The sequence below is a fragment of the Thamnophis sirtalis genome, unplaced genomic scaffold (genome assembly GCF_051295495.1).
Source record: "Thamnophis sirtalis isolate CommonGarterSnake01/CBP01778 unplaced genomic scaffold, rThaSir2_p1.2 scaffold_1, whole genome shotgun sequence".
Lineage (NCBI taxonomy): Eukaryota > Metazoa > Chordata > Lepidosauria > Squamata > Natricidae > Thamnophis > Thamnophis sirtalis.
The window spans coordinates 160,554,528-160,577,952 of NW_028261381.1; the positions used below are offsets into that span (position 1 = coordinate 160,554,528).

The 23,425-nt window shown below is 41.1% G+C and overlaps 1 protein-coding gene across 1 annotated transcript; it reads left to right on the forward strand.

Annotated features, from left to right (window-relative positions):
* The first annotated feature begins 469 nt into the window (after positions 1-469).
* LOC106554665 (cytochrome P450 2H1) lies at positions 470-22,836 on the forward strand. Its single transcript, XM_087729314.1, has 9 exons — positions 470-714; positions 2,976-3,138; positions 11,184-11,330; positions 12,251-12,411; positions 14,857-15,033; positions 18,297-18,438; positions 19,358-19,545; positions 22,014-22,155; positions 22,462-22,836. The coding sequence occupies exons 1-9, from the start codon at positions 538-540 to the stop codon at positions 22,641-22,643; spliced, it is 1,479 nt and encodes a 492-aa protein (XP_087585440.1). The 5' UTR covers positions 470-537; the 3' UTR covers positions 22,644-22,836.
* The last annotated feature ends 589 nt before the right edge of the window (positions 22,837-23,425 follow it).

A 23,425-nucleotide genomic window follows, 5' to 3' on the forward strand; every position in this document is an offset into this window, starting at 1 on the left:
GATCAACAAGCTCAGCATCTTAGCCACTGAGTCACCGCGTAGGAAATAACAGCTCTTGGGAGTGTTTGAAAGCAAAATGAGGGATGGGGCAGAACAGGGTTACATAAAGGCGAATCTGTAAACCACTCCTTGTAATGGAAGCAAGGTTTTGGAGATGTTATGCTTCCAGAAAGTCCTGTTGCCTTTTTGGGGGGAAAAAACACCTTTGGGATAACCCTGGCCTGAATGACTGAGAACCTCCATAGACATTTATGCTTCCATATGTTCAGTGCCCTCGTTTTTACAAATACAGTGTTTTATAAGTTGCATGCATTTGTCTGGAGCTGTAGGGCACATACTCAAAGCTTTCTTCACAAAGACAGGAAATTTCCAGAGGAATCTGAGCTGGCAAAAGATTTAAGATCTGTCTGTGTAGCAGAGTCTGTTTTACTTGGATGTGTTTGGCTAACGGCAGTCCCTCCTTCATTCCATAGAGGGTTTTCTACAGTTCAGTCAGATTTCAGTCAGTTCTAAGACTTTTGACTCCTGCTTTGCGTGATGGAGCCTTTCGGATTCACAAGTATTCTCCTGCTCGGTGGGACCTGCCTTCTTTTCATGGCAATCCGGAGAAAGACTGCTGAAAGGAGAAGGATGCCTCCGGGCCCTTTCCCTCTGCCATTGATTGGGAACTTTCTGCAGCTGGATACCAAGAATTTCCCCAGATCCTTGGAGAAGGTAAACAATGGAGATCATGACTGACTGATTGATTGATTAATTGATTGATTGATTGATTGATTTGCTGTACAGGTAGTCTTTGGCTTACATCTAATTGAACCCAACATTGCTGTTGTTAAGAGAGATATTTATTAAATGAGCTTTGCCCCATTTTACGACCTTTCCTGCCACAGTTGGTAGGTGAATCACTGTAGTTGATAAGTTGGTAAAACGGTTGTTAAGTGAATCTGGCTTCCCCATTGGTTTTGCCTGTCAAAAGTTTGCCATAGGTGATTACATGACCCCGGAACACAGCAACAGTCATAAGTACGAACCAGTTGCCAAGCAATTTTGATCACATCAGCACAGAGCTGCTATGAAGGCTGTTGAGTGTGAAAAATGGTCATAAGTCACTTTATTCGGTGCCACTGTGACTGGTCACTAAATGAACTGTTGTAAGTCGAGGACTAGCTGTACAAAACTAGATACTGGCATCAAATATGCAATATTAGAGTGCTACTTAAAAGAGGGAATATTGGCTAAATCCTCTTGGGTTGGAATGTAAGTGTGGTCACTTCCAGTGCTTCCAGTTCAAGAAGGAAGGCATTATAATGGCAGCAAGGAACTAGAAAAGTAATAGCTAACCTTTTTGGTGCTGAGAGCCCAAAGCACAACCCCAAAATACAATGCGAGCACCCTGTGCATGAGCCTCTCCCCCCTCGCCCATTTTTGCCTTCCAGGTTGGTGCAGGAAGTTTTTCAGGCCCAAAACAGGGTGCAGGGGAGAGGGTGCACGGACATGCATGCAAACTCCCAAAATGCAATGTGAGCACCCCTGCACATGGACCCCACCCACCCATGCATGTGTGGCACGGGTCCGAAAATCAGTGAGAGGCATAGATGCATGCGCAGTGGAGCTGGGCTGGGGCAATGTCTGGCCTGCCCACAGAGAGGGCTCTGCGTGCCACAGGTTCACCGTGATGGAACTAAAAGAAACTGGGTATAAGATTATCATGTCAGGTTCATAAGCATTTCTATCTCCTATTAACTGGGAGAAAATCCTGCTCAACTCAGACCGGGCAGCAACACACCAAGAAACTCAGACTGAGTATCTTTTCCTTCTTGACAAATTGGGAGTATTGTTTCAGAGAAAGGGAGACGCTGTGCTGCTGTTGTGGCCTCATGGAGTTGAGGGAAACCCAGAGAAGCAGGGCAAGAGGGGAGGAATGAGAAGGAAGTCGATATAGAAGAAGGGATGAGAGGAAAATGGCTCTGGAAGGAATTCCCAGATATGGTCCTGACAGAGGCCATCTTCACTGTTCAGTCTCACAAGCACATAACAGTTGGAAAGGGATGAGGCAAAGAACACTGGCTTTGGAGTTTGCCTTTGGAAGTTATGAGAGTTTCATCACTGGAGGCTTTCAAGTAGAGACTGGACTGCCATTTGTCAGAAATGGTGTAGGGTCTCCTGATTGGGCAGGGGGGGTTGGACTAAATGACCTACAAGGTCCCTTCCAACTCTGTTATTCCATTAATCTGTAAATCCGCATAAAACTGTGTCCATTGCCTACATGTAGCATGTAACAAATGTGGCTGGCACTTAGAAATGTGACTGGAGAAGAAAAGTTGCCATTTTAGAAAGCTCTCACTTAAATGATTGCATCAAATTCATCGTCCCTTCCTACAGTTTTGAATAGGGTGACCAGACATCCCGCTTTTGGTGGGACAGCCACGCCTTTTCATAAATCCATCTCCAGTTGAGTAGAAATTAGGACGATGTTAGTTCAAAATGCATCATAGTCCTACCAATTTTTCCATGGGGGACAAATCATGGTACGATTGATGATCCTTTGGATCTTGAACACAGAGCATATCCTACCCCTATAGAGTAAAAAAGGATTTTAAAATATCAATAAATTCTTGTGTCTGGCAATGACTCTGATGGGGCCCTCGTCTTTTGAATCACACAGTACTTAGAACTTTTTAAATCCTACAGAATAAAGAGCAGAATGTGATTTCTGCTGGTGGCCAGAGAAGAAGTTACTATTATCTAGTATCAGTCTATAGCGGAGCACTAAAATGAGAAGTCTTACTTTATCCATGTGACTGAAGAATGTATTAGCAGCCTTGTTTGAATAGCTATGAAACAAGAGAAAGCTACTTGAGAAAGTTCTAGAACAGTTGTATGTGCATAATAGCTCCCAGTTCTTCAGAGCACCCTTAGTTTTAACTATTGCCAAATGAAACTAAGTCACATCATAGCTTATGGTTTCTCCTCTACAGCTAAGTCAGAAATATGGACCGATATTCACTATCTACTTGGGCTCTAAACCAGCTGTGGTGCTTTATGGACATGACGTAGTGATGGAGGCCTTGATTGCACAAGGAGATGACTTTAATGACAGAGGAGCATCTCCCCTCCTTATGAAAACCAACACTGGAACAGGTTTGTTTGAAGGGATTAACCACAAAAGAGGCCAAATCTACACAGGCATGATCAACTCTCCAGACAGAACAAAAGTAGATTTCAGAAAACAAGCATTCTTTTTCAGCCACACATTGCATCCAACCTCAACAACATGGGTAGGGAATCCTTATGCCCTCAGCAGAGATGGGTTGCTCCCAGTTTGGCCTGGTTCAGCCGAGCCGGTAGTGGTATTTTGGCCTGCGTCGCAGAACCGGCAACAATCCAGGCTGGCCACGCCCCAAAACCGGTTCCTCGGTCGCCGCTGCCATTGTTTGGATGTTGTTGCATGTGTGAAGAACAATTTACATTGAACTGCGCGCACGCCCACAGTGCACATCTGTTTCGCATGCAAAGTGAACAGATAGTAAAACTAGGAGCAACCCACTCTGGCCCTCAGATATTGTTGAACTTTGAATCCAAACTATTGGCAATGCTTTCTGGAATCACTAAGATTTATGGTTTACCATAATGTTTCTCAACCTTGGCTACTTGAAGATGTCTGGACTCCAACTCCCGGAATTCCCCAGCCAGCGAATTCCCGTTGAAGTCCAGACATCTTCAAGTTGCCAAGGTTGAGAAACACTGGTTTAGCAAGTATCAAATTACTACAAATTCCCCATCACTTAAGAAAAGATTGGACAACCATTTGTCTGAAATGACATAGTTTCCTGCCTGAGCAGGGGGTTGGACTAGAAGACCTCCAAAGTCCTTTCCAAGTCTGTTATTCTGGTACTTCTTTAGAGATCACTCTCACTGGGTATTTAAAAAACCCAGCATTTTCCACTGAACTCTTCCAAGTCCTCCATGAATGAATAGGGAGATAGTGATTGATCTTTAGAGTCATAGCATACTTTCTTTCTGAGATGGCTTAAATAGAAGTGTTCTAGATTTTCCCCCCAACTCTGTGAGGCAGATTAGGCTGAAAGAGAATGATTGGTCCACAAACACTTACTGAATTGGTCTAATAGGAACATGAACCTAAACCTAACATTTTAACCAATACATTACACTGTGTCTCTGTCCTAAAATGTACAAATGATAAGAGTAAAGGGAAACTAAATTTCAGGTGGAACTACATATTCCACAAAATTGTGCTCTCTTTTTATCAGTTAAACCAGAAGTGGTATTCAGCAGGTTCTGACCAGTTTTGGAGAACTGGTAGCAGAAATTTTGAGTAGTTTGGAGAACCAGTAAATACCACACCTGTATGGCCCGACCCCCATCTATTCTCTGCCTCCCAAGTCCCAGCTGATCGGGAGGGAATGGGGATTTTGCAATAACCTTCCCCTGGAGTGGGGAGGGAATGGAGATTTTACAGTATCCTTCCCTTGCCACGCCCACCAAGCCACACTACCCCCACCAAGCCACGCCCACAAAACCAGTAGTAAAAAAAATTGAATCCCACCACTTAAACCATTGTCTAAACTAGCAACTTGTTTGTTGAGAGGCAAATCAAGTCTTACATTCCAACCATTTGCCCACCGAAAACCTCATTTATTGCTTGGTCCTCTTTATCTACAAGGTTTATTAGGAGATTTAGGAGCAAAGAAAAGGAGAAAGATATACTAACCATACACATTAAATTGATAGTGGAAAGCAAGGGACAAAGCCATATGGGCTGATCAGCACTTCCAGACTAAATGCATGTGTAAACATTAATTATGAGACAGGATGCGGAGTTCGGGTCAAAGAATAGTAAGCCAAAGGGATAGTCATTTACGTATTTTTCAGAGTATAAGATGCACCTTTTTCCCTCAAAAAAGAGGCTGAAAATCTGGATGCGTCTTATACACTGAATACAGCATTTTTTTGCCTCCTGAAACCCCGCCCCTTCACCAAAATGGCCATGCAGAGCATCTAGGAAGCTTTCAGAAAGCTTCTAGGGGCTGGGGAGGGCAGAAATAAGCAAAAAATGGGCATTTTTTTGCTCAATTTTGCCCCCCCCCCAGCCCTCAGGAGCACTCTATAAGTGTCCTAATGGCTTTTTTTTTTTTTTTTTACAAAAACAGGCCCATTTTTGTGAAAAACCAACCATTTTTGGGAGATTTGCAGAGTGCAAAAACTTTTTTTTTATTTTGCCTCTTCAAAACCTTTGTGCGTCTTATACTCCGAAAAATACGATAATTTCTTTTGATGAGACAGTCAAACTTTTTTAGAAGGCAAAGGAGGTACTTGCTGTGGGTTCCTTGCATGGAGATGGTCACTGAAATCTAATTCTCTTTTTGATATGTTCAGGTAGATGTTTTATTAAAGGTAAAAAGGTTTCCCCCTATCCAGTCATGTCCAACTTTAGGGGGCAATGGCCTCACTGTTTCCTAACTAAGGAAGGCAGCGTTGTCCAAAGATGCTTCAATGGTCATGTGACCAACATAACTAAATTCCGAAGTTCACAGAACATTGATACCTTCCCACTAAAGTGGTACCTATTTATTGTGATGGCGCAGTGGTTGGAATGCAGAACTGCAGGCTACTTCTGCTGACTGCCAGCTGCCAGCAGTTTGAATCTTGCCAGCTCAAGGTTGACTCAGCCTTCCATCCTTCTGAGGTGGGTAAAATGAGGACCCAGATTATTGGGGGCAATATACTGACTCTGTAAACCGCTTAGAGAGGGCTGTAAAAGCACTGTGAAGCGGTATATAAGTCTAAGTGCTATTGCTACTCACATCTATATGCTTTCAAATTGTTAGATGGGCAGGAGTTGAGGCAAATGATGGGAGCTCACCCTACAATGCAGCAGTTGGGTTTTGAACTGCCTACCTCCGAAGCCCATCATATTAACCGCTAAGCCCCCATTTCCCCTTTATTCAAGGCAGCAAAGCTATTCAGCTACAGCAGTGTTTTTCAAGCCCAGAATTAAAGTTAGCGGATTTGTAAAACCCTGAATTAAAATACATCAGCAAACATCATTTTAAGTCTTCCCCCTGCCCTCATCATTACTTGGATATTGATTTCAATGTATACCAGTAAAAAGAAATGGTGAAAAGTTACATTAAAGGTAAAGGTTTCCCTCACACATACGTGCTAGTCGTTCTCGACTCTAGAGGGCGGTGCTCATCTCCGTTTCAAAGCTGAAGAGCCAGCGCTGTCCGAAGACGTCTCTGTGGTCATGTGGCTGGCATGACTAAACACTGAAGGTGCACGGAATGCTGTTACCTTCCCTCCAAAGGTGATTCCTATTTTTCCTATTTCCTATTTACATGCTTTCGAACTGCTAGGTTGGCAGAAACTGGAACAGGGAACGGGAGCTCACTCTGTTAGGCAGCCCTAGGGATTCAAACTGCCAAACTGCTGACCTTTCTGATCGACAAGCTCAGCGTCTTCGCAATTTTGCAATTTAATGGGTTTATATGCCGCCCAATCCCGGGAGACTCCGGGCGGCTTACAAATACGAAATGAAATAAAATAACACATAGGGGAAAGAATACAAACAATTTAAAAAAAAACACAACATACATTTGGTTTAACTGGGGGTTGGACCTGATTTAAAAATCAGCAACCCCAGGCCCGTCGGAAAAGCCAGGTTTCGGTGGCTTTTTGGAAGGCCACGAGGGTGGGAAGGGTCTCTGCTGGTAGCTCGTTCCACAGAGCCAGAGCAGCTACAGAAAAGGCTCTCCCCCAAGTGGTCGCCAGTTGGCATTGTCTGGTCAACAGCACCCGGAGGAGGCCTAGCCTGTGGGTTCTTATCGGACGTTGGGAGGTGTGTAGCAGGAGACGGTCTCTCAGATATCCAGGTCCAATGCCATGTAGGGCTTAGCCACTGAGCCACCACATCCCTACCTTACAGGTTACATTAAATCGGACAAACATTTACATTAAATAGTTACATTAAATGGGACAAAATGAGAAAAATGTGCGGAGGGGGAGAAATCTTCCAACAAATCTTCTGACCCAGGTTTCTCAAACTCTTTAAAAGACCCTGAAGGAAGTGGTGGCTGTAGTTTAGCCTCAGTTGAAAACAGCTGAATGCTTTCCCTTCAGTCTTACCTTTAACTGCTTATCTGCACTGAATTTCTTTCTAAAGACTTTAAGAAATGCACAATGACCAGGAAGGGATTTCAAAACAAAAAGGGATTAAAATGTACATGAAAGAGCTGAAGACGAACAACCAGCAGCCCTTCTCCAGTGGAAATGAGGCCAAGTTGCAAAGAGGACTTTAATTCTGTTAAGCATTTAGTTTAAATTTTTAAACAGGGCCCTGAAGTTGTAATGGGAAAAAATCCTTTATTTCAGTTTTTTTTTTTAAATAGTAAGTAGAAGTAGTCCTCAACATACAACAGTTCATTTAGTGACCATTCAAAGTTACAACGGCATTAAAAAAAGTGATTTAGAACCATTTTTACCCATATGACTGTGACAGTATCCCCTCGGTCACATGAACAAAATTCAGACGCTTGGCAACTGACTCATGTTTATGACGGTTGCAGTGTACAGGGATCATGTGATCACTTTTTGCAACCTTCTGACAAGCCAAGTCAATGGGAAAGCCAGATTCACTTAACAACCAAGTTACTAACTTAACAACTATGGGAAGAAAGGTCATAAAACGTAGCAAAATTCACTTTATAACTGTCTCACTTAGAAGTGTTAGGCTCAATTGTGATCATAAGTCGAGAACTACCTCTATATCTGAAAGAATTCATCACTTGTGCAAGATTTACCAAGGAAAATACTAGAGGCTGGTCAGGTTTCTGATTAAAGAACTAAGTTAGTGCCTCTAGCATAACATAAATTGAAGAAGATAACATGGATGTTAACATTCCTGACTGATGCTAGAGATTGTAACAGGCAAAACAACTTCCACATAAAAGGTCTGAGTGAAAAAGCTAAGAACATTAACACAATAGATCATACAATAATATAATACAATAGCAGAGTTGGAAGGGACCTTGGATATAGCTGCGCCTCTTCCTATGCAAATATGATGCATTTGGTTGCATTTTCTCAGATGGTTTCACAAAAATAGGATAAACATTGAATTGTTGCTGATGTCACTTAACATATGAGCTTAATGTCATCATTGCTGATGTCACTTAACAATTGGTCAAGGATTGAAACACAGCCATCACGTGGATTTCTACTCTGTCATTTTAAAGAAACAATTGTTCACCGGAATAAATTTATACACTTACAATACAATAGCAGAGTTGAAAGGGACCTTGGAGGTCTTCTAGTCCAACCCTCTGCATAGGCAGGAAATGGTTATCCAACATCTTCTTAAAATCTTCCAGTGTTGGGGCATTCACAACTTCTGGAGGCAAGCTTTTCCACTGATTAATTGTTCTAACTGTCAGGAAATTCCTCCTCAGTTCTAAGTTGCTTCTCTCCTTGATTAGTTTCCACCCATTGCTTCTTGTTCTACCCTCAGGTGCTTTGGAGACTAATTTTTACTCCCTCTTCTTTGTGGCAGCCCCTGAGATATTGGAACACTGCTATCATGTCTCCCCTAGTTCTTCTTTCTATTAAAATAGACATACCCAGTTCCTGCAACTGTTCTTCATATGTTTTAGTCTTCAGTCCCCTAATCATCTTTGTTGCTTTTCTCTGCACTCTTTCTAGAGTCTCCGCATCTTTTCTACATCGTGGCGACCAGAACTGAATCATGTAGTAACAAAACACAGTGATCTCCCCCCCCTTATCTAAATAGGAGGTACAGTACTGTAGTACATACATATAGTGTTTCACACACTCTTACACGCACTCAAAAGCGAAAATATCAAGACATTATGATTAAGCTTCCGGATAAATCTACCAGAAGTGATTTACAAGAAAATGTAAAAATGTACTTTGGTGGCACCAAGCCCTAATAGAAATTTCACATGTATCGTCTCAATATTCAGTGAGATGCTGGCAAGGCTGTAAACCGAAGGGAACATTCTTCCACTTTTACTGGGAATGTGATAAAGTATCAGGCTTTCAGAGGAGCGTGTTTAAAGAAAGGTCTTAAATTACAACAATGACAAAAAGTCAATTCTGCCTCAAGCTAGATTTGCTATATATATTTGATGGCCAGAATCAGAAACTGCAGAGAAATAATAATTGTGGGTTTTTTTTAGCAGCACATTAATCATAGTTGAACAATGGAAGCCAGTTTGGTGTAATGGTAAAGGCATCAGGGTAGAAATTGGTAGACCATAAGGTCTAATCCTGCCTCAGATACAAAGATAGTTGGGTGACCTTTGGCCAATCACACACTCTCAGTCATAGGAAGCAGGCAATGGCAAACCACTTTTGAAAGCCTGACAAGAAAACTACAGGGAATTATCCTGACAGTCACTAACTCAAAGGTGCCAATCCCCACCTCCACCAAAATAGAAATATTTGGATATTTCCTTGGATAGATGGCTTGAAAAGATATAGTCTGTAGCAGGGGTATCAAACTCAATTTCATTGAGCGCCACATTAGTTTGACCTTGGAAGTCCAGGGTGGGTGTGGCCAGGGTGGGTGTGGCCAGCTTGACATAACTTGTGTCAGTGCCTGCGGCGGCCCAAGTGCTCTGCCAGCACAAAAGGATCCTCAGCACTGTTTCCAGCTGTGACGCCCGCCTGCAACCCTCTGTCAGTCAAAATAGAGTTTGGGAGTGCCACACATGGCCCTTGTGACCTCTGTTTTTGGCTGCGCCAGCCTCCTGCAACACTTTGCCAGTAAAAATGGAGCTCCAAAGCACCTCACGCCGCCCTTTTGAGCTCCAATTTTGCTGGCAGAGGCACCGCAGACCAGTCCTTTACTGTTTCCAGGGCAGCCCCATGTGCTGAATCTGGCCCCTGGGCCTTGAGTTTGACACTCCTGGTCTATAGCTTTACTTGAAAAAGCTTCTGATAAAATCCATTATATGACAAACCACAGTACTGAACCATTGTTTTAGAACAAGGGTGTCCAACTCTGACAATTTTAAGACTTGTGGATTTCAGCTCCCAGAATTCTCCAGCAAGCATGAAGGATGAACTTCTGGGACTGGACTTCTGTGAATTAAAGTCCATCAGTCTTAAAGTTGTCAAAGCTGGATACTCCTGTTTAGACTTTGTTTGACTTTTAGTTTGCTTGTGTAGGAAGTTATCACCCAGCCCTCTCCCAGAAAAATGAAATATCCTAGGAAATATTGAAAGGGCAGAATATTTATCTGGATGTGAAAAGAAAGAAACATATTTTAAAAGACAGAATAGCTTCCTGCAGCTTCCTGCCCATCCCCCTTTGTCAATGAGCCATTAAAGCCTGAGTTAGTCCACTTTACATAATAGAGAGTTTTCCCCTTCAGCGCCAGAGTTATGGGATTAAGGCATGATAATATTGGCACTTTACCCAACTCACCACATGGCATCTGAGAACTCAACCAAACCTGGATTTAAAACGCAGCCTGCATGGGCCCATGGGAGTCTGACAACCAATCAGAATACAAGCTCAAGATCAAAGGCCAGGGGGCATAAAACCAGGGACTCAGCTTCTCTTCCTTCCTTGCTTCCCCTTCTCTTCTCTTCTCCACCAACATTGAAGCATGTGATCACCTTTTCTGTGCAGGACTCAAGCCATGTGGTCCTGTCCACCATTAAAATCATCCTTCCAAGCAGCCTCCATGTCTCCAGTGTCTTTTTCCCCACTTGGAGCCGAACCCAGAAGGACATTTCTTCCAACACTTGTTTGAAAACCAAGCATAGTTCAAAAGAAAGACCATTGGTTGGTAGTTACTGTATTTGCTAACCTGAAGAAGCTTCCAGATTCAACACACAGTTTGAAAAGGCTCAAGTAGCAAAGGATAGGCAAGACTGTCTGGTTGCTGGGTGATCAGAAGCACACTGTTAGATCAGAGGGTCAGAAAGTTTAATTATTTCCATGGTATATCATTGCACATTGCATGGCCTCATATTTCTCCATCACAAACAATTGTGCAAAGTAGCACAAGATTTTTTTCATTAGCATTGTGAAAAATACACCTGTTGTGCAATATGTTTTAAGAAATCCGGTGACCGCCTTTTCAACCATAGTAAGCAATCTCCTCTTCCATTCCTTTTCATTTCTTTGCTCTCATCAGGAATTGGCCTCAGCAGTGGAGAAATATGGAAACAACTCCGTCCTTTTGGAGAGACCACCCTGGATATGTTGGGCATGGGCCAGAGTATTGAGAAGAAAATCCAGGAAGAGGCTGGTTTCTTAGTGAACAGACTGAAAAGCACAAATGGTAAGAATTCAGTTCCTTGCTGAAGGTGATCTTGTCTAGCAAACCTGTTGAACTAGACCAGGGGTATCAAACTCAAGGCCTGCAGCTTGGATCCATACCGGGGGTTGTGTTGTTTAGATCTGGCCACGGGGCCGCCCTGGAGACAGTGAAGGACTGGCCTGCAGTACCTCTGCCAGCAAAAACAAAGCTCGGCAGGATTTTGGGCAGCCCTCCGAGCTCCATTTTCACTGGCAGAGGATTGCAGGAGGCCATCGCAGCTGGAAACTGAGCTTCTGAGGGCCGCCCCTAACACAAGTGACATTGAGCTGGCCACGCCCCCCTACCCTCCCCCCCGAGATCAAACACAACCCTGGTGCGGCCCTCAATTAAATTGAGTTTGACACCCCTGAACTAGACTCGAGAAGCAAAAGTCAGAAAAGTAAGGGAAAGGCTCGGAACACTTGGTGTATCCCCAAAACGGGCAAAATCCAGCAGGTTCTGACAGGTTCTGGAGAACCAGTAATGGAAATTTTGAGTAGTTCAGAGAACCGGCAAATGCCACCTCTGACTGGCATGAGGATTTTGCAGTATCCTTCCCCTGCCATGCCTACCAAACCACGCCCACCAAGCCATACCATTCCAACCAAGCCATGCCCACAATACCAGTAGTAAAAAAAAATTGAATTTCACCACTGCCCATTAGGTATAAGCAAAAAGTACATTCACCCAGCTATGTACTTTCTTTTTAGATTAGAGCAGGAGTTTCCAACATTGGCAACTTTAAGACTTGTGGATTTCAACTCCCAGAATTCCCCAGCCAGCCATGAGAGTTAAAGTCATCAGGTCTTTAAAATTGCCAAGGTTGGATACCCCTGGATTAGAGTTTAGTAATCTAGGATGTTCGGCTCCTGTTTGGAAATAATGTATTTGTCCATTGGCAGGAAGGACATTTGATCCCACCGATTTCCTCAGGCAGACAACCACCAACATCCTGTGTTCAATTGCCTTTGGGAACCGCTTTAATTATGAGGACAAGGATTTCCTGAGATTCCTTCACTTGTTGGATGAAAATGGCGAACTTCAATCTACCACAATGGCAAAGGCAAGTATAGGAGAGGATCACACGACGGAATTTCCAATCCAGTTGTGAGGTGGGCTAGGATAACTCTGCAAACATTAGGAATGTGGAGGGAAAGAGGATCAACCCGTTTGGTATTTCTCTCCCCACTGCAAAAGAATTAATGCTGAAATGGCTGGCTGTGGAGTTGAACTCCACACCTCTTTTTTTTTTAATTAAAAGTTTTTTTTATTTTTAGTTTTCAAAACAGACACAACACAAACAATCCTCTTTCTTTACATACTGTAGAAAGTATATCAGTTGGTTACAAAAAGTGTTCGTGCATTTCTTTCACAGTCGCCCATGATTCATATTAATTCTAGTATTTTAAATCAAATATATTTGTACATATTACCATCATCCTACCCCCATTCTCATTTGACTATAATTGTTTAAACGTCCTTCATCATAAAACATACCAAAACTCAAGACATAACCACATACTGGCATCTCATTTGCTATTTCTAATATCCCAATAACACTATTCCTTATGGCCTATTCTAGCTAAACATCAATAACATTTAGTAACAATGGTTTCTAATCTTCCTTTCCAAATTACTGTTTACAATTTACATCCAATTTCCCCATGTTGTACCCATACCTATATATACATTGTTATCATTATCTCTCCTTTATTTCACTATATCCATTATCATAATGTAGTTCTTTTTTATTAAACTTTATATGTGACCAAACCATTTCTCATCTTCCTTTCATAGGTACCATTCAATATTCATATCCAATTACTACTTGTTATACAAATACATATATATACATTATTATCATTTTCAATTGTTTATTTAACCATATCTATTGTCACTAAATTTCACTAAGTCCAATTAGTTTTAGATTAAACACTTTCATCTATCAGCCTGTATCTTTCCAGTACCGAAACAGTCTCATGTCTTCTGCCATTTGTGGCATCAGTCCTCTAATCGTCTCCTTAATCAAGTTTGTATGGACTCTTCTTTGCAACTCCTTGTTTATTGATTCTCTCATGTAATTTTGATGCCCTTCTTCTTTTTCCTTAATCAGCTTGTCTTTAATTGTCAGTGTTGTTATCGATGGTATTACTAATAAAATTTCTCCCTTTAAATCCATAAGTTCTTTTATTTTTTCTGCTTCTGTGTCTAGCCATCTAGGGTAGGGTTCCTATCCATCTGGTTCCCCTTTCCATACTCCACTTTTTCCATTTCCAGACAGAAACCATTCACCATAGATGTCAGCAGATTTGATTTCTTTGTAGTCATTTTTCTCTTTATTGCTTGGGACTCTACCCTCTATTTTTCCCATTTGATAAGCATTTCAATCCTTTTCATCATATTTTTCTGTTAGGTGCTCTAATTTTTCAAACATTTTCTCAAATGTATTTGATAATTTCTGTATTGCAAATATTATTGCTTGCAAGCTGACAGATTCTCTCTGTTGTTGGAAATAAGCCATTGTTTCCAGCTGTAAAAACACTGCTGCTCTGACTTGGAAGATTTTTACAAGGTTATACCTAGGTTCACCATGAGATCTCTGGTTAAGGATATACTTCAAAGGAACATTTGTATAAACAAATAGTGCTTTACTTCTTATCACTTTCTATAAACAAACTGTGAGACTTTAAAGTTCCAGTCCAGAATAATCAGTAGTGAAAGTAAAAGTATTTTGTTTTCAATACTCAAGTTTCCAGTCTTCAAGTAGCAGTTATCTCTCCCTTTGTTGTTACAATTGTTGCAATTCTCTTTGTTCTTTTTGTATCTTTTAATATTCCAAGTTTTTTAAAAAATCAATTTCTTACATGAAATAGAGAAGAAAGTGTAAAAGACACATGTAGTGATGAATAAAGAGAAATTTAGTCCATAGGTTGTGAAAGTAATAGTAAAAATTTTAGAAGAAGAAAACTTGATCCATTCATTTCAAACAGTTTGCATAAATTAAATCCATGAAAATAACGTTTAAAAATTAAGATAACTGACCAAAACCATCCAAAGCTTAATTCTGCCACTTATTTCTTTTATTCTTAGATTTAAATTAGCTTAATTTTTTTATAGGCAGGCTCTTTTAAAATGGGTAACAATTCCTCACCAGCTGTAAACACTTTCTCTTCCGTTTCCTTCCATTTTGGAGCTGTCCCTACTTCATCAGCCTAGGGTCTGAGCTTTTAATGCCAGCTGAAAGACCTTCTCCTGCATCAATTAGGAACTTTGTCCCTGTGATCAGCAGAACGTAGTCTTCCTGCTCACCGTCTCTACAGGACGGTTTAGGTCCGATTGGACCACCCAACAAAAAAAAGAATTGGTGGCGATCTCAGAGCATCAAGATCGGGTGACCATTTCATAGTGACATAGGCTCCTCCTCCAACTCTACACCTCTTAAAGCTGCTGAGATTGACAAACACCAGTCTAGAACATCGTCATGACTTTTTTCACCTTGTCTTCACAGCTGTACAATATTTTTCCAACAATCTTGGATTATCTTCCTGGATCTCATCAGAAGATATTTAAAAATACAGAGGAGTTAAAACAATTTATATCAAGGCAGGTGGATATGCACCAGGAGACTCTGCAGCCTAAGCAACCAAGAGATTTTATTGATGCCTTTCTTATCAAAATGGAGCAGGTAATGGAGCTCAAACAATCTCTGAGGCAACCCCACAGGTCAACCTTATTTAATGGCTAAGGTAAACCGCCATGATAGCAGGACGACTGAAGGAGACAAGACTCCATAAGCACCAGTGGTGGGTTTCAAAAATTGTTAGAACCTACTCTGTGGGTGTGGCCTCCTTTGTGGGAGTGGCTTGCTGCCCATGTGACTGGATGGGAGTGGCTTGCCGCCCATGTGACCGGATATGAAGATGCCGACGACACTTGTCAGAACCCCCTTAAATTACCTCACACACAGCACTGGCATGCATAAGAATATGATGTAAGCTTGTTTTTTAAAAGGCATCTTTGGTTTGCGTTAAAACAACTTCAACACACGCAATGTTCTGATTGCACCACAAACGCAGTAGTCATCCTTACCTCTCACAGAGGCACTGAGTTTTATAAATATGAGCATGATAGTGTAGAATAATCATATCCAAGGACCAGTGGTGGGTTTCAAAAATTTTTGGAACCTATTCTGTAGGTGTGGCCTGCTTTCCGGGCCCACTGGTGGAACCTCTTCTAACCGGTTCGGTAGATTTGATGAATCGGTTCTACCGAATAGGTGCGAACTGGTAGGAACCCACCTCTGATAAGCACCGATCTTTGTTCTTGAATTTATATTTTCTAGAAATATTGGGGCATGGGTTCGGCCCAGTCTACCCAATGCAAAGAGGAAAGATCAGGCCAGTGTGGCTTCAGCCCAATCTATCCAGTGCGAAGCAGAAACATGCCAGCAGTTTGGGGAGTGGTGTTAAGCTGGCCACACTCACCTAGTTGGCCACACCCACCCACGTCAACCACAACCCTGATGCGGCCGTCAATGTTTGACACTGATGTTTTAGACCTTAGATGATGGAGGTAGCGAGTGAATAATGTGTATTTTATTGTATGATGGCCACAGATGACAGCATCTGATCTTTACATTAAGATAAGTAGGATAATGTAGGCTAACAAGGATTGGATATGAATAGAATTAGATGGGAGAGCATTAGTTTCCACCCATGAAGAATACCCAGAGCTGTTAATTAGACTAAGGAAAAATTTAAAATCCCAGAAAAAAAACTAGCGACAAATAATATCTATAATGCAGAAGAGAATTCTCTGTGTATTAATTTATGTTGAGGCAAAATAGAGAGGAGAGCAGCATGGTAGGAAATCTCTTTCTTTTTCATCTTGTTCCTACCACTACTTCTGGACTGAAAAGGAGGGGGAAGTTTGAGCATGGTAGACAATTCTAGTAGTCTTGGGATGCAGGGATCTCTTGGCTTTTTATAATTAAAAAAAATGTGTGAGAAATAAACCTAAAGAGTTTAGGAAGGTAGCATCTCCATATGGGTCAGCTTTTCTGTGCTCAATTCTGGGCTGCACTTGCAAACCAGTGGTGGGATTCAAAATTTTTTACTACTGGTTCTGTGGGTGTGGATTGGTGGGCATTGCATGGCTTAGTGGGCATGACAGGGGAAGGTTATTTCAAAATCCCCTTTCCCTCCCCACCCCACTAACCTGCTTTCCAGATCCGTTCTCCTGTTTAGGGCAACAAAAGAAGATCAGCTGGAAGGCTGGGAGGCAGTGGGGACGGGGCCAGCCTATTTGCTGGTTCTCTGAACTACTCAAAATTTCGGTTCCACCACAAAAGCGCGTTCGACTAAAGGGCGCTTGACGAAACCGCATAACTGACGTCATCACAGCACGACAGCAGCGCGGAGAAAAAAGCACGCTGTAAACACTAAGCCTAAAATTAACCCCTAAACCTAACCCCCCTAAACCTAATCCTAATCCTAAACCTAACCCTTAACCTAATTCTAAACCTAACCCCAAACCTTTTTTGGTATTTTTTTTTTTTTTGGTATTTTATTAAAATTTATATGCCGCCCTTTTCCCTGAGGGGACTCAGGGCGGCTTACAACCATTAGGGAGGGGGTACAATACAAAATAAACAATATATAAACAAGATAAGTAGTAAAAACACAACATGCATTCTACATTCAACACTCGGGTGGGGCAATTGAGGGCTTATCCCCAGGCCTGTTGGGAGAGCCAGGTCTTAAGGGCTGCGCGGAAGGCCTGGACGGTGGTGAGGGTGCGTATCTCGACGGGGAGATCGTTCCACAGGGTCGGAGCTGCAACAGAAAACCTAACCCTTAACCTAACACCCTAAACCTAACCCTAAACCTAACCCTTATCTTAACTTGAATCGGCTTGCTTTCAAAGCGCTATTTAAAGCGCCCTTCTTTCTCCGCGCTCGCTGTTGTCGCCCTGTTGATGACGTCAGCGACGCGCTTTAATCGGGCGCGCTTTAATCGAGCGCGGTTTTGTCGTGCCACAAAAATTTCCACTATCAGTTCTCCAGAACCTGTCAGAACTGGCTGAATACCACATCTGTTATAGGTATGGTCTAACGAAGGTAGGTGGAGGAGATTGTATCCTTAGCTTCCAAGTGTCTTTAGAGACTAGACTATTCTTGAATTACTGAGGACTGGTACTGCACAACTATTCTGCATGCGTTTCTTGGATTCTTTTCCAGATCCACTGTGTTATAATTTATTTATTCTGAGTTTGTTCATGTCTAGAATACCATATATCCAAATATTGATTAAAACATTCCAATCCTGTGAAATATAACAATATCCTTGGAGAGAGAGAGATAAGATGTGCACACAGCAGAGGTGGCATTCAGCAGGCTCTGACCAGTTCTAGAGAACCGGTAGCGGAAATTTTAAGTTGTTTGGAGAACTGGTAAATACCACATCTGACTGGCCCCGCCGCCATCTATTTTCTGTCTTCCGAATCCCAGCTGATTGGGAGGGAATGGGGATTTTGCAATAATTTCCCCTGGAGTGGGGAGAGGATGGAGATTTTACAGTATCCTTCTCTTGCCACGCCCATAAAGCCACGCCATGTCCACAGAACTGGTAGTAAAAAAAAAAATTTGAATCCCACCTCTGGCACACAGGCACATAGAGATGAGACTCACATTATATTAAGCCAATGTTTGCTTAATCATAGTTTACTGAATAAATCACAATTAATTCATAGACCACACTAAGCCTTAAATTATTACTTACAAATCTCAATGGGTTCATAACCATTCTAAGCAAAAAAAAAAAAAAAAGACATTATATATGAAGATGTGTGAATTCAGCCTTTGTGTGATGGAAACCTATAAACTCATAAAGTAACTTTGTTAAAGTCAGCAAAGCCTTTCTAAATATTCTATCCCAACACTTTGTACAGGAGAAACAGAACTGTCATTCTGCCTTTGATCTTCCCGGTTTGGTGAGGAGCACCTTAGACCTTTTCGTTGGAGGATCACAATCAACCAGCCTTACCCTAAAATATGGACTTCTGGTTCTAATGAAGTATCCAAAAGTACACGGTAAGATAATAATATTGGACTTGCCTATTTAAGCTTCATAGAGAAGCGTGCTGTCCACGGTGAAAACAAATGTAAGCTCAGAAGGCTTACTTTTGTAAGTTTGCACTAAGGGGTGTTTTTTTTAATTTTTGCTTTTTAAAATAAATATAGAAATAATAAAAATGCAAAGTTAAAAAAGAAATCAATGGTAAAAAAAAGGAAGACAAAGAAAAAGAGAGCAAAACCCTGAGGGTATAAACAGAATTATTATTGTTCCTTCATTCGCCATTCAATTTTGAATAGTTCTGCAGCAAATGCAGGCAACATTTTGTCAGAATTTAAAAGAGCCGAGGTGGCGCAGTGGTTAAATGCAGCACTGCAGGCTATTGCTAGATCAGCAGTTCAGCGGTTCAAATCTCACCGGCTCAGGGTTGACTCAGCCTTCCATCCTTCCGAGGTGGGTGAAATGAGGACCCAGACTGTGGGGGCAATATGCTGACTCTGTAAACCGCTTAGAGAGGGCTGAAAGCCCTATGAAGCGGTATATAAGTCTACTGCTATTTAAACTTTGTAATCAATGATTAGTGATAGAAAATATTATACATTTTATATAATAGGAATCAAATAAGATTCCTATCAATGTATGTATTTCTGGCATACATTGTCTTACTTTTAACTGGATACATTGATGAAATGGGACTTGGAGATCAAAATCCTATTAAACAGGATTCAATACATACAGTACATTGATAAAAATGGTTTGAAAGCCAAGAAATACCATGGCATTTTATCTGTTAGATAAAGATTCCACTGTTCGATTCCACTGCATCAGAATATTCTTAGGTGTTCTTAAGACGGAGAACTATGCAGATGTCTTTGCTCAGCTATGGAGGCAACTCTGCAGGGATGTTTGTGCTACAATCCACATTTTTCTATCCAGAGAAAATTCTTCAAGAAATTGATTCTGTGATTGGCCCATCCCAAACACCCTGCATGTCAGATCTTGATAAGATGCCCTACACGGATGCTGTAATCCATGAAATTCATCGGTGCATAGCTCTGGTGCCACTGAATGTGCCACATGCTGTGAACAAGGATATTTTCTTCAGGCAATATTTCATTCCCAAGGTGAGTCTAGCTGCCACATATAATCTGCAACTAGAGCTTTATACACATTTGCCATGTTCTCATTCCTTCTTAATTAGCAGGCACATTATAATTGTTAATTTGGCATAAAAATCCAATGTATGAGAATACACCCATTTGACTTAAATCGCAATTGCAGTAAATATATTTCAAATTTAGCTTTTGACTCGGCTTTACCTTTTTTAAGGAATAAAAAATACTTTGGGCATGTCATTTAAAAGTCAGATTCATTGCTCAAAACAAATTCATGAATATATGTGTCCCGGGATCATGTTGTAGGATCCAATCTGGGTCAATCACCAAGACCAGAGATTTCATCCTCCAAGCTTTCAGACTTGTGTTGCAGCCCATCTTCAGGGAACTTCTCTCTAGTAGAATGTGTGCTGTTCTGTGTGTGGTATTTATAGTGCCTCAGAGCCGAGGTGGCGCAGTGGTTAGGGTGCAGTACTGCAGGCCACTTCAGCTGACTGTTATCTGCAGTTCAGCGGTTCTAATCTCACCGGCTCAAGGTTGACTCAGCCTTCCATCCTTCTGAGGTGGGTGAAATGAGGACCCAGACTGTGGGGGCGATATGCTGACTCTGTAAACCGCTTAGAGAGGGCTGAAAGCCCTATGAAGCGGTATATAAGTCTAACTGCTATCTAACTGCTATCTTATAAGTGGCTTTTTATATTTTGATTGGAGTGTGTTGATAGCTGGATTTTAAGTCATTAGCTGTCCTTTGCTTGGGCTGCCCAGTCCTCGCCTTCCAAGTACTTGGTAGACTGGTGGTAAATCAGCACTCCTGTTCACTGAGGAGGGGGCCGTTTCCTAGGTTTCAATCACAAATTGTGTCACTCTGCCATAGGACATCCTTTCAGACTGGTAGATGCATGCCCAAAGGAATTCTGGGAGTTGCAGTCCCAAGCAAATATGTGTGATTCTAGATTAAAGGTGGCTGATTCTCAGTAAGCATTCCACGCTCTTGTAACAGAAATATTTAACACTATTGATACATCAACTACAGTGGTGGGTTTAAAAAAAAATTGGAACCTCTTCTGTACGTGTGGCCTGCTTTCCAGGTCCACTGGTGGAACCTCTTCTAACCAGTTCGGTAGATTTGACGAACCGGTTCTACCGAATAGGTGCGAACTGGTAGGAACCCACCTCTGATCAACTATTCATATCAGTGTAATACATTACTATGGCTGAGTCTAGTCTCAATGCAACATTAGGAATGGCTGGTGTGTGCCCCAGTGTTTATATTCACATACGCCTTGCTAAAGGATTCAGAATAAGCTTTTCAGGGCTGTAATTTCACAAAGGTTGCTAGTAGCTACTAGGAAGAGAGCTTTCTTTCTATGCGATACCTAAATCATGGATCTCAAGCCTCTCATATTACATACCTGGAATTATCCTACTCATTCTTAGGCATCAGAACAATTCTACCCAGGCCAATTTTAATTATCTCAGAATAATAACATTCCATCCTGGAATACACTATGCTGGTTGAACTAAAACTCCCACAATTCTCTATTGGTTCTGCTCGTTAAGAATTCTGGTGGTTATAGCCAGGATCATTCCAGAAAGATCCTGACTATAGAATGCCTGGTAAGTTTTTCACTACCTGACTCTGTTGTTACATCTTCAGATCCCCATAACTTTAACCTTAAACTGCCTACTATTGACCGCACCCCATTCCTAAGAAATCTGTAAGAGGGGTGCATAAGCACACCAGCGTGCCTACTGTTCCTGTCCTGCTGTCCCCATTTATTTGTACCCATTTCATTCATATGCTATATAAATTACGGATATAATAATTTTACCTCTCAAAAACAAATATATAAATACCATACATAGACCTGATTTTTATATGTATACAAATGTGTATATGTATATGATTTGTATATTACATTGCAATGGTGTGTATATGTGTCACATACATAAGGAAGTATATGATTAAGTGATTTTTTTAAAATGTGAGAATTGCTTAGGTTAAGTAACAGGGATATATAAGCTTTATTTCACTGCATCTCTCTGCTATTCAACTTTCTTTCTTTCCTTCCTTCCTTCCTTCCTTCTTTCTTTCTTTCTTTTTCTTTCTTCATATCTGGGCAGTTCAAAGAACAAATATAGAAAACCCTATACAAATAATAACAACATACTAAAAATGCTCTATTACTACATTACTCTAATATACAATCAATATGTACTTCATACATACTGTGTATTCTTACACCTACTATCTTGTAAATGATTGACAAATCAAATAAATAAATAACATAAAAATATAATAGAATACATATCAAAGCATCAGTGTTGTATATTATTTGTTTTAGAGGAGTATCAAACACCAAATCAATTATTCTAGCACAAAAATGGACTTATCTTGGTGTATGTGCATTTCTGCCAGAATGTTTTTCTCTTGGGAAAGAATATCTTCAACATTGAACTTGTCATTGTCTAACTAGGGAACTACTGTATTTCCGGCTCTGAAATCCTCTTTGTATGACAGTAGAGAATTCCCTAACCCACAACAATTTGATGTTGGGCACTTCTTGGACAAGAAGGGAGCTCTGAGAAAGAGCGAATTCTTCATCCCTTTTTCCACAGGTAAAGATATCCTAATTTTAGAGCTGAGATCAACGGAGAAAATCATGTTATTGCTTATGCTTTTTCTAGATCAATTGTATATTTTATTCACATTTTTTTGAAAACAGAAATAGAAAAGTAGCCAAACACATTTCCAAATGAATGTAGAAAGGATTACCTTAAATGTCAAAAATACCTTAGCTATTAAATGCCTGGGGATTTCCCTTGTCTTAAATTTGTTATATCTGATATCTCCATTGTTGGACATTTTACTGTTTTAAACAAGCTGCCACAAATCAATGATTGTTTCCTCATTTTTGCTTGCAGGCAAGCGGGAATGTCTAGGCAAGAAATTGATAGACATCATAATATTTGTCACCCTGACAACTATTTTGCAGCATTTTACTCTGAAGCCATTGGGAGGTCCTGATGACCTTGATACCACACCAACATCTGGATTTCTGACAGTTGCCCCCAAATCCTACCAGCTCAGTGTTGCCCCTCGTTAAACAGAAACACTCAACCAACCTCATGGCTCCAAATACTGCAACTGTTTTCACGCCAGACCTTGAAGTTCCTGATCCTGTACCTGACACATAGTGCTTGAACGAAAAGTGATTTCTTTGAATGTTACTGTATTTTTGTGATTTTTTTAGTTGCCTTTTAAAATGTATGATTATTCAAAAAGGTGAAGTATAAACATTTAAATAAATTTTATAAAAATGAAAAGCAGATTTTGAGCAAGTGATGGTTCTAAGAGATCTGTGAGTAAAGGAGAGGTCCCAGAATTGGATCCAATAATTTAAGTTTTTATGTTCTTACAAAATGAAGAGGCAGAAAAATATTTGTTCTCTCTACATGTTCTTTCTTTTTCTTTCTTTCTTTTTCTTTCTCTTCCTTTACCTTCCTTCCTTTCTGTTTCTCTCTTCCTTTCTTTCCTTTCTTTCTCTTCCTTCCTTCCTTCCGTCTTTCTATTGATGAAAGAAATGTCCTTCTGGGTTCAGCTCCAAGTGGGGAAAAAGACACTGGAGACATGGAGGCTGCTTGGAAAGATGGTTTATTGTTGGACAGGGCCGCATGGCTTGAGCCCCGAACAGAAAAGATGATCACATGCTTCAATGTTGGTGGAGAAGAAGAGAAGGGCTGAGGGAGGGGCTTGCTAGGCTTTTTATAACCTGTTCAGTCCCACCTCTCTCTTTCCTGTTCCTGTGTAAGAAATGTATTCTGATTGGTTGTCAGACTCCCATGGGGCCATGCAGGGGCTACTCTCTAGGCTGTGTTTTGAATCCAG

Bases quoted from the DNA above. Each gene is read 5' to 3' on its own strand.
- LOC106554665 (XM_087729314.1), top strand. From the start codon at position 538: ATGGAGCCTTTCGGATTCACAAGTATTCTCCTGCTCGGTGGGACCTGC. The intron at 715-2,975 runs GTAAACAATGGA...TCTCCTCTACAG, and splicing joins TCCCCAGATCCTTGGAGAAG to CTAAGTCAGAAATATGGACC. The intron at 12,412-14,856 runs GCAAGTATAGGA...TTGTCTTCACAG, and splicing joins AATCTACCACAATGGCAAAG to CTGTACAATATTTTTCCAAC.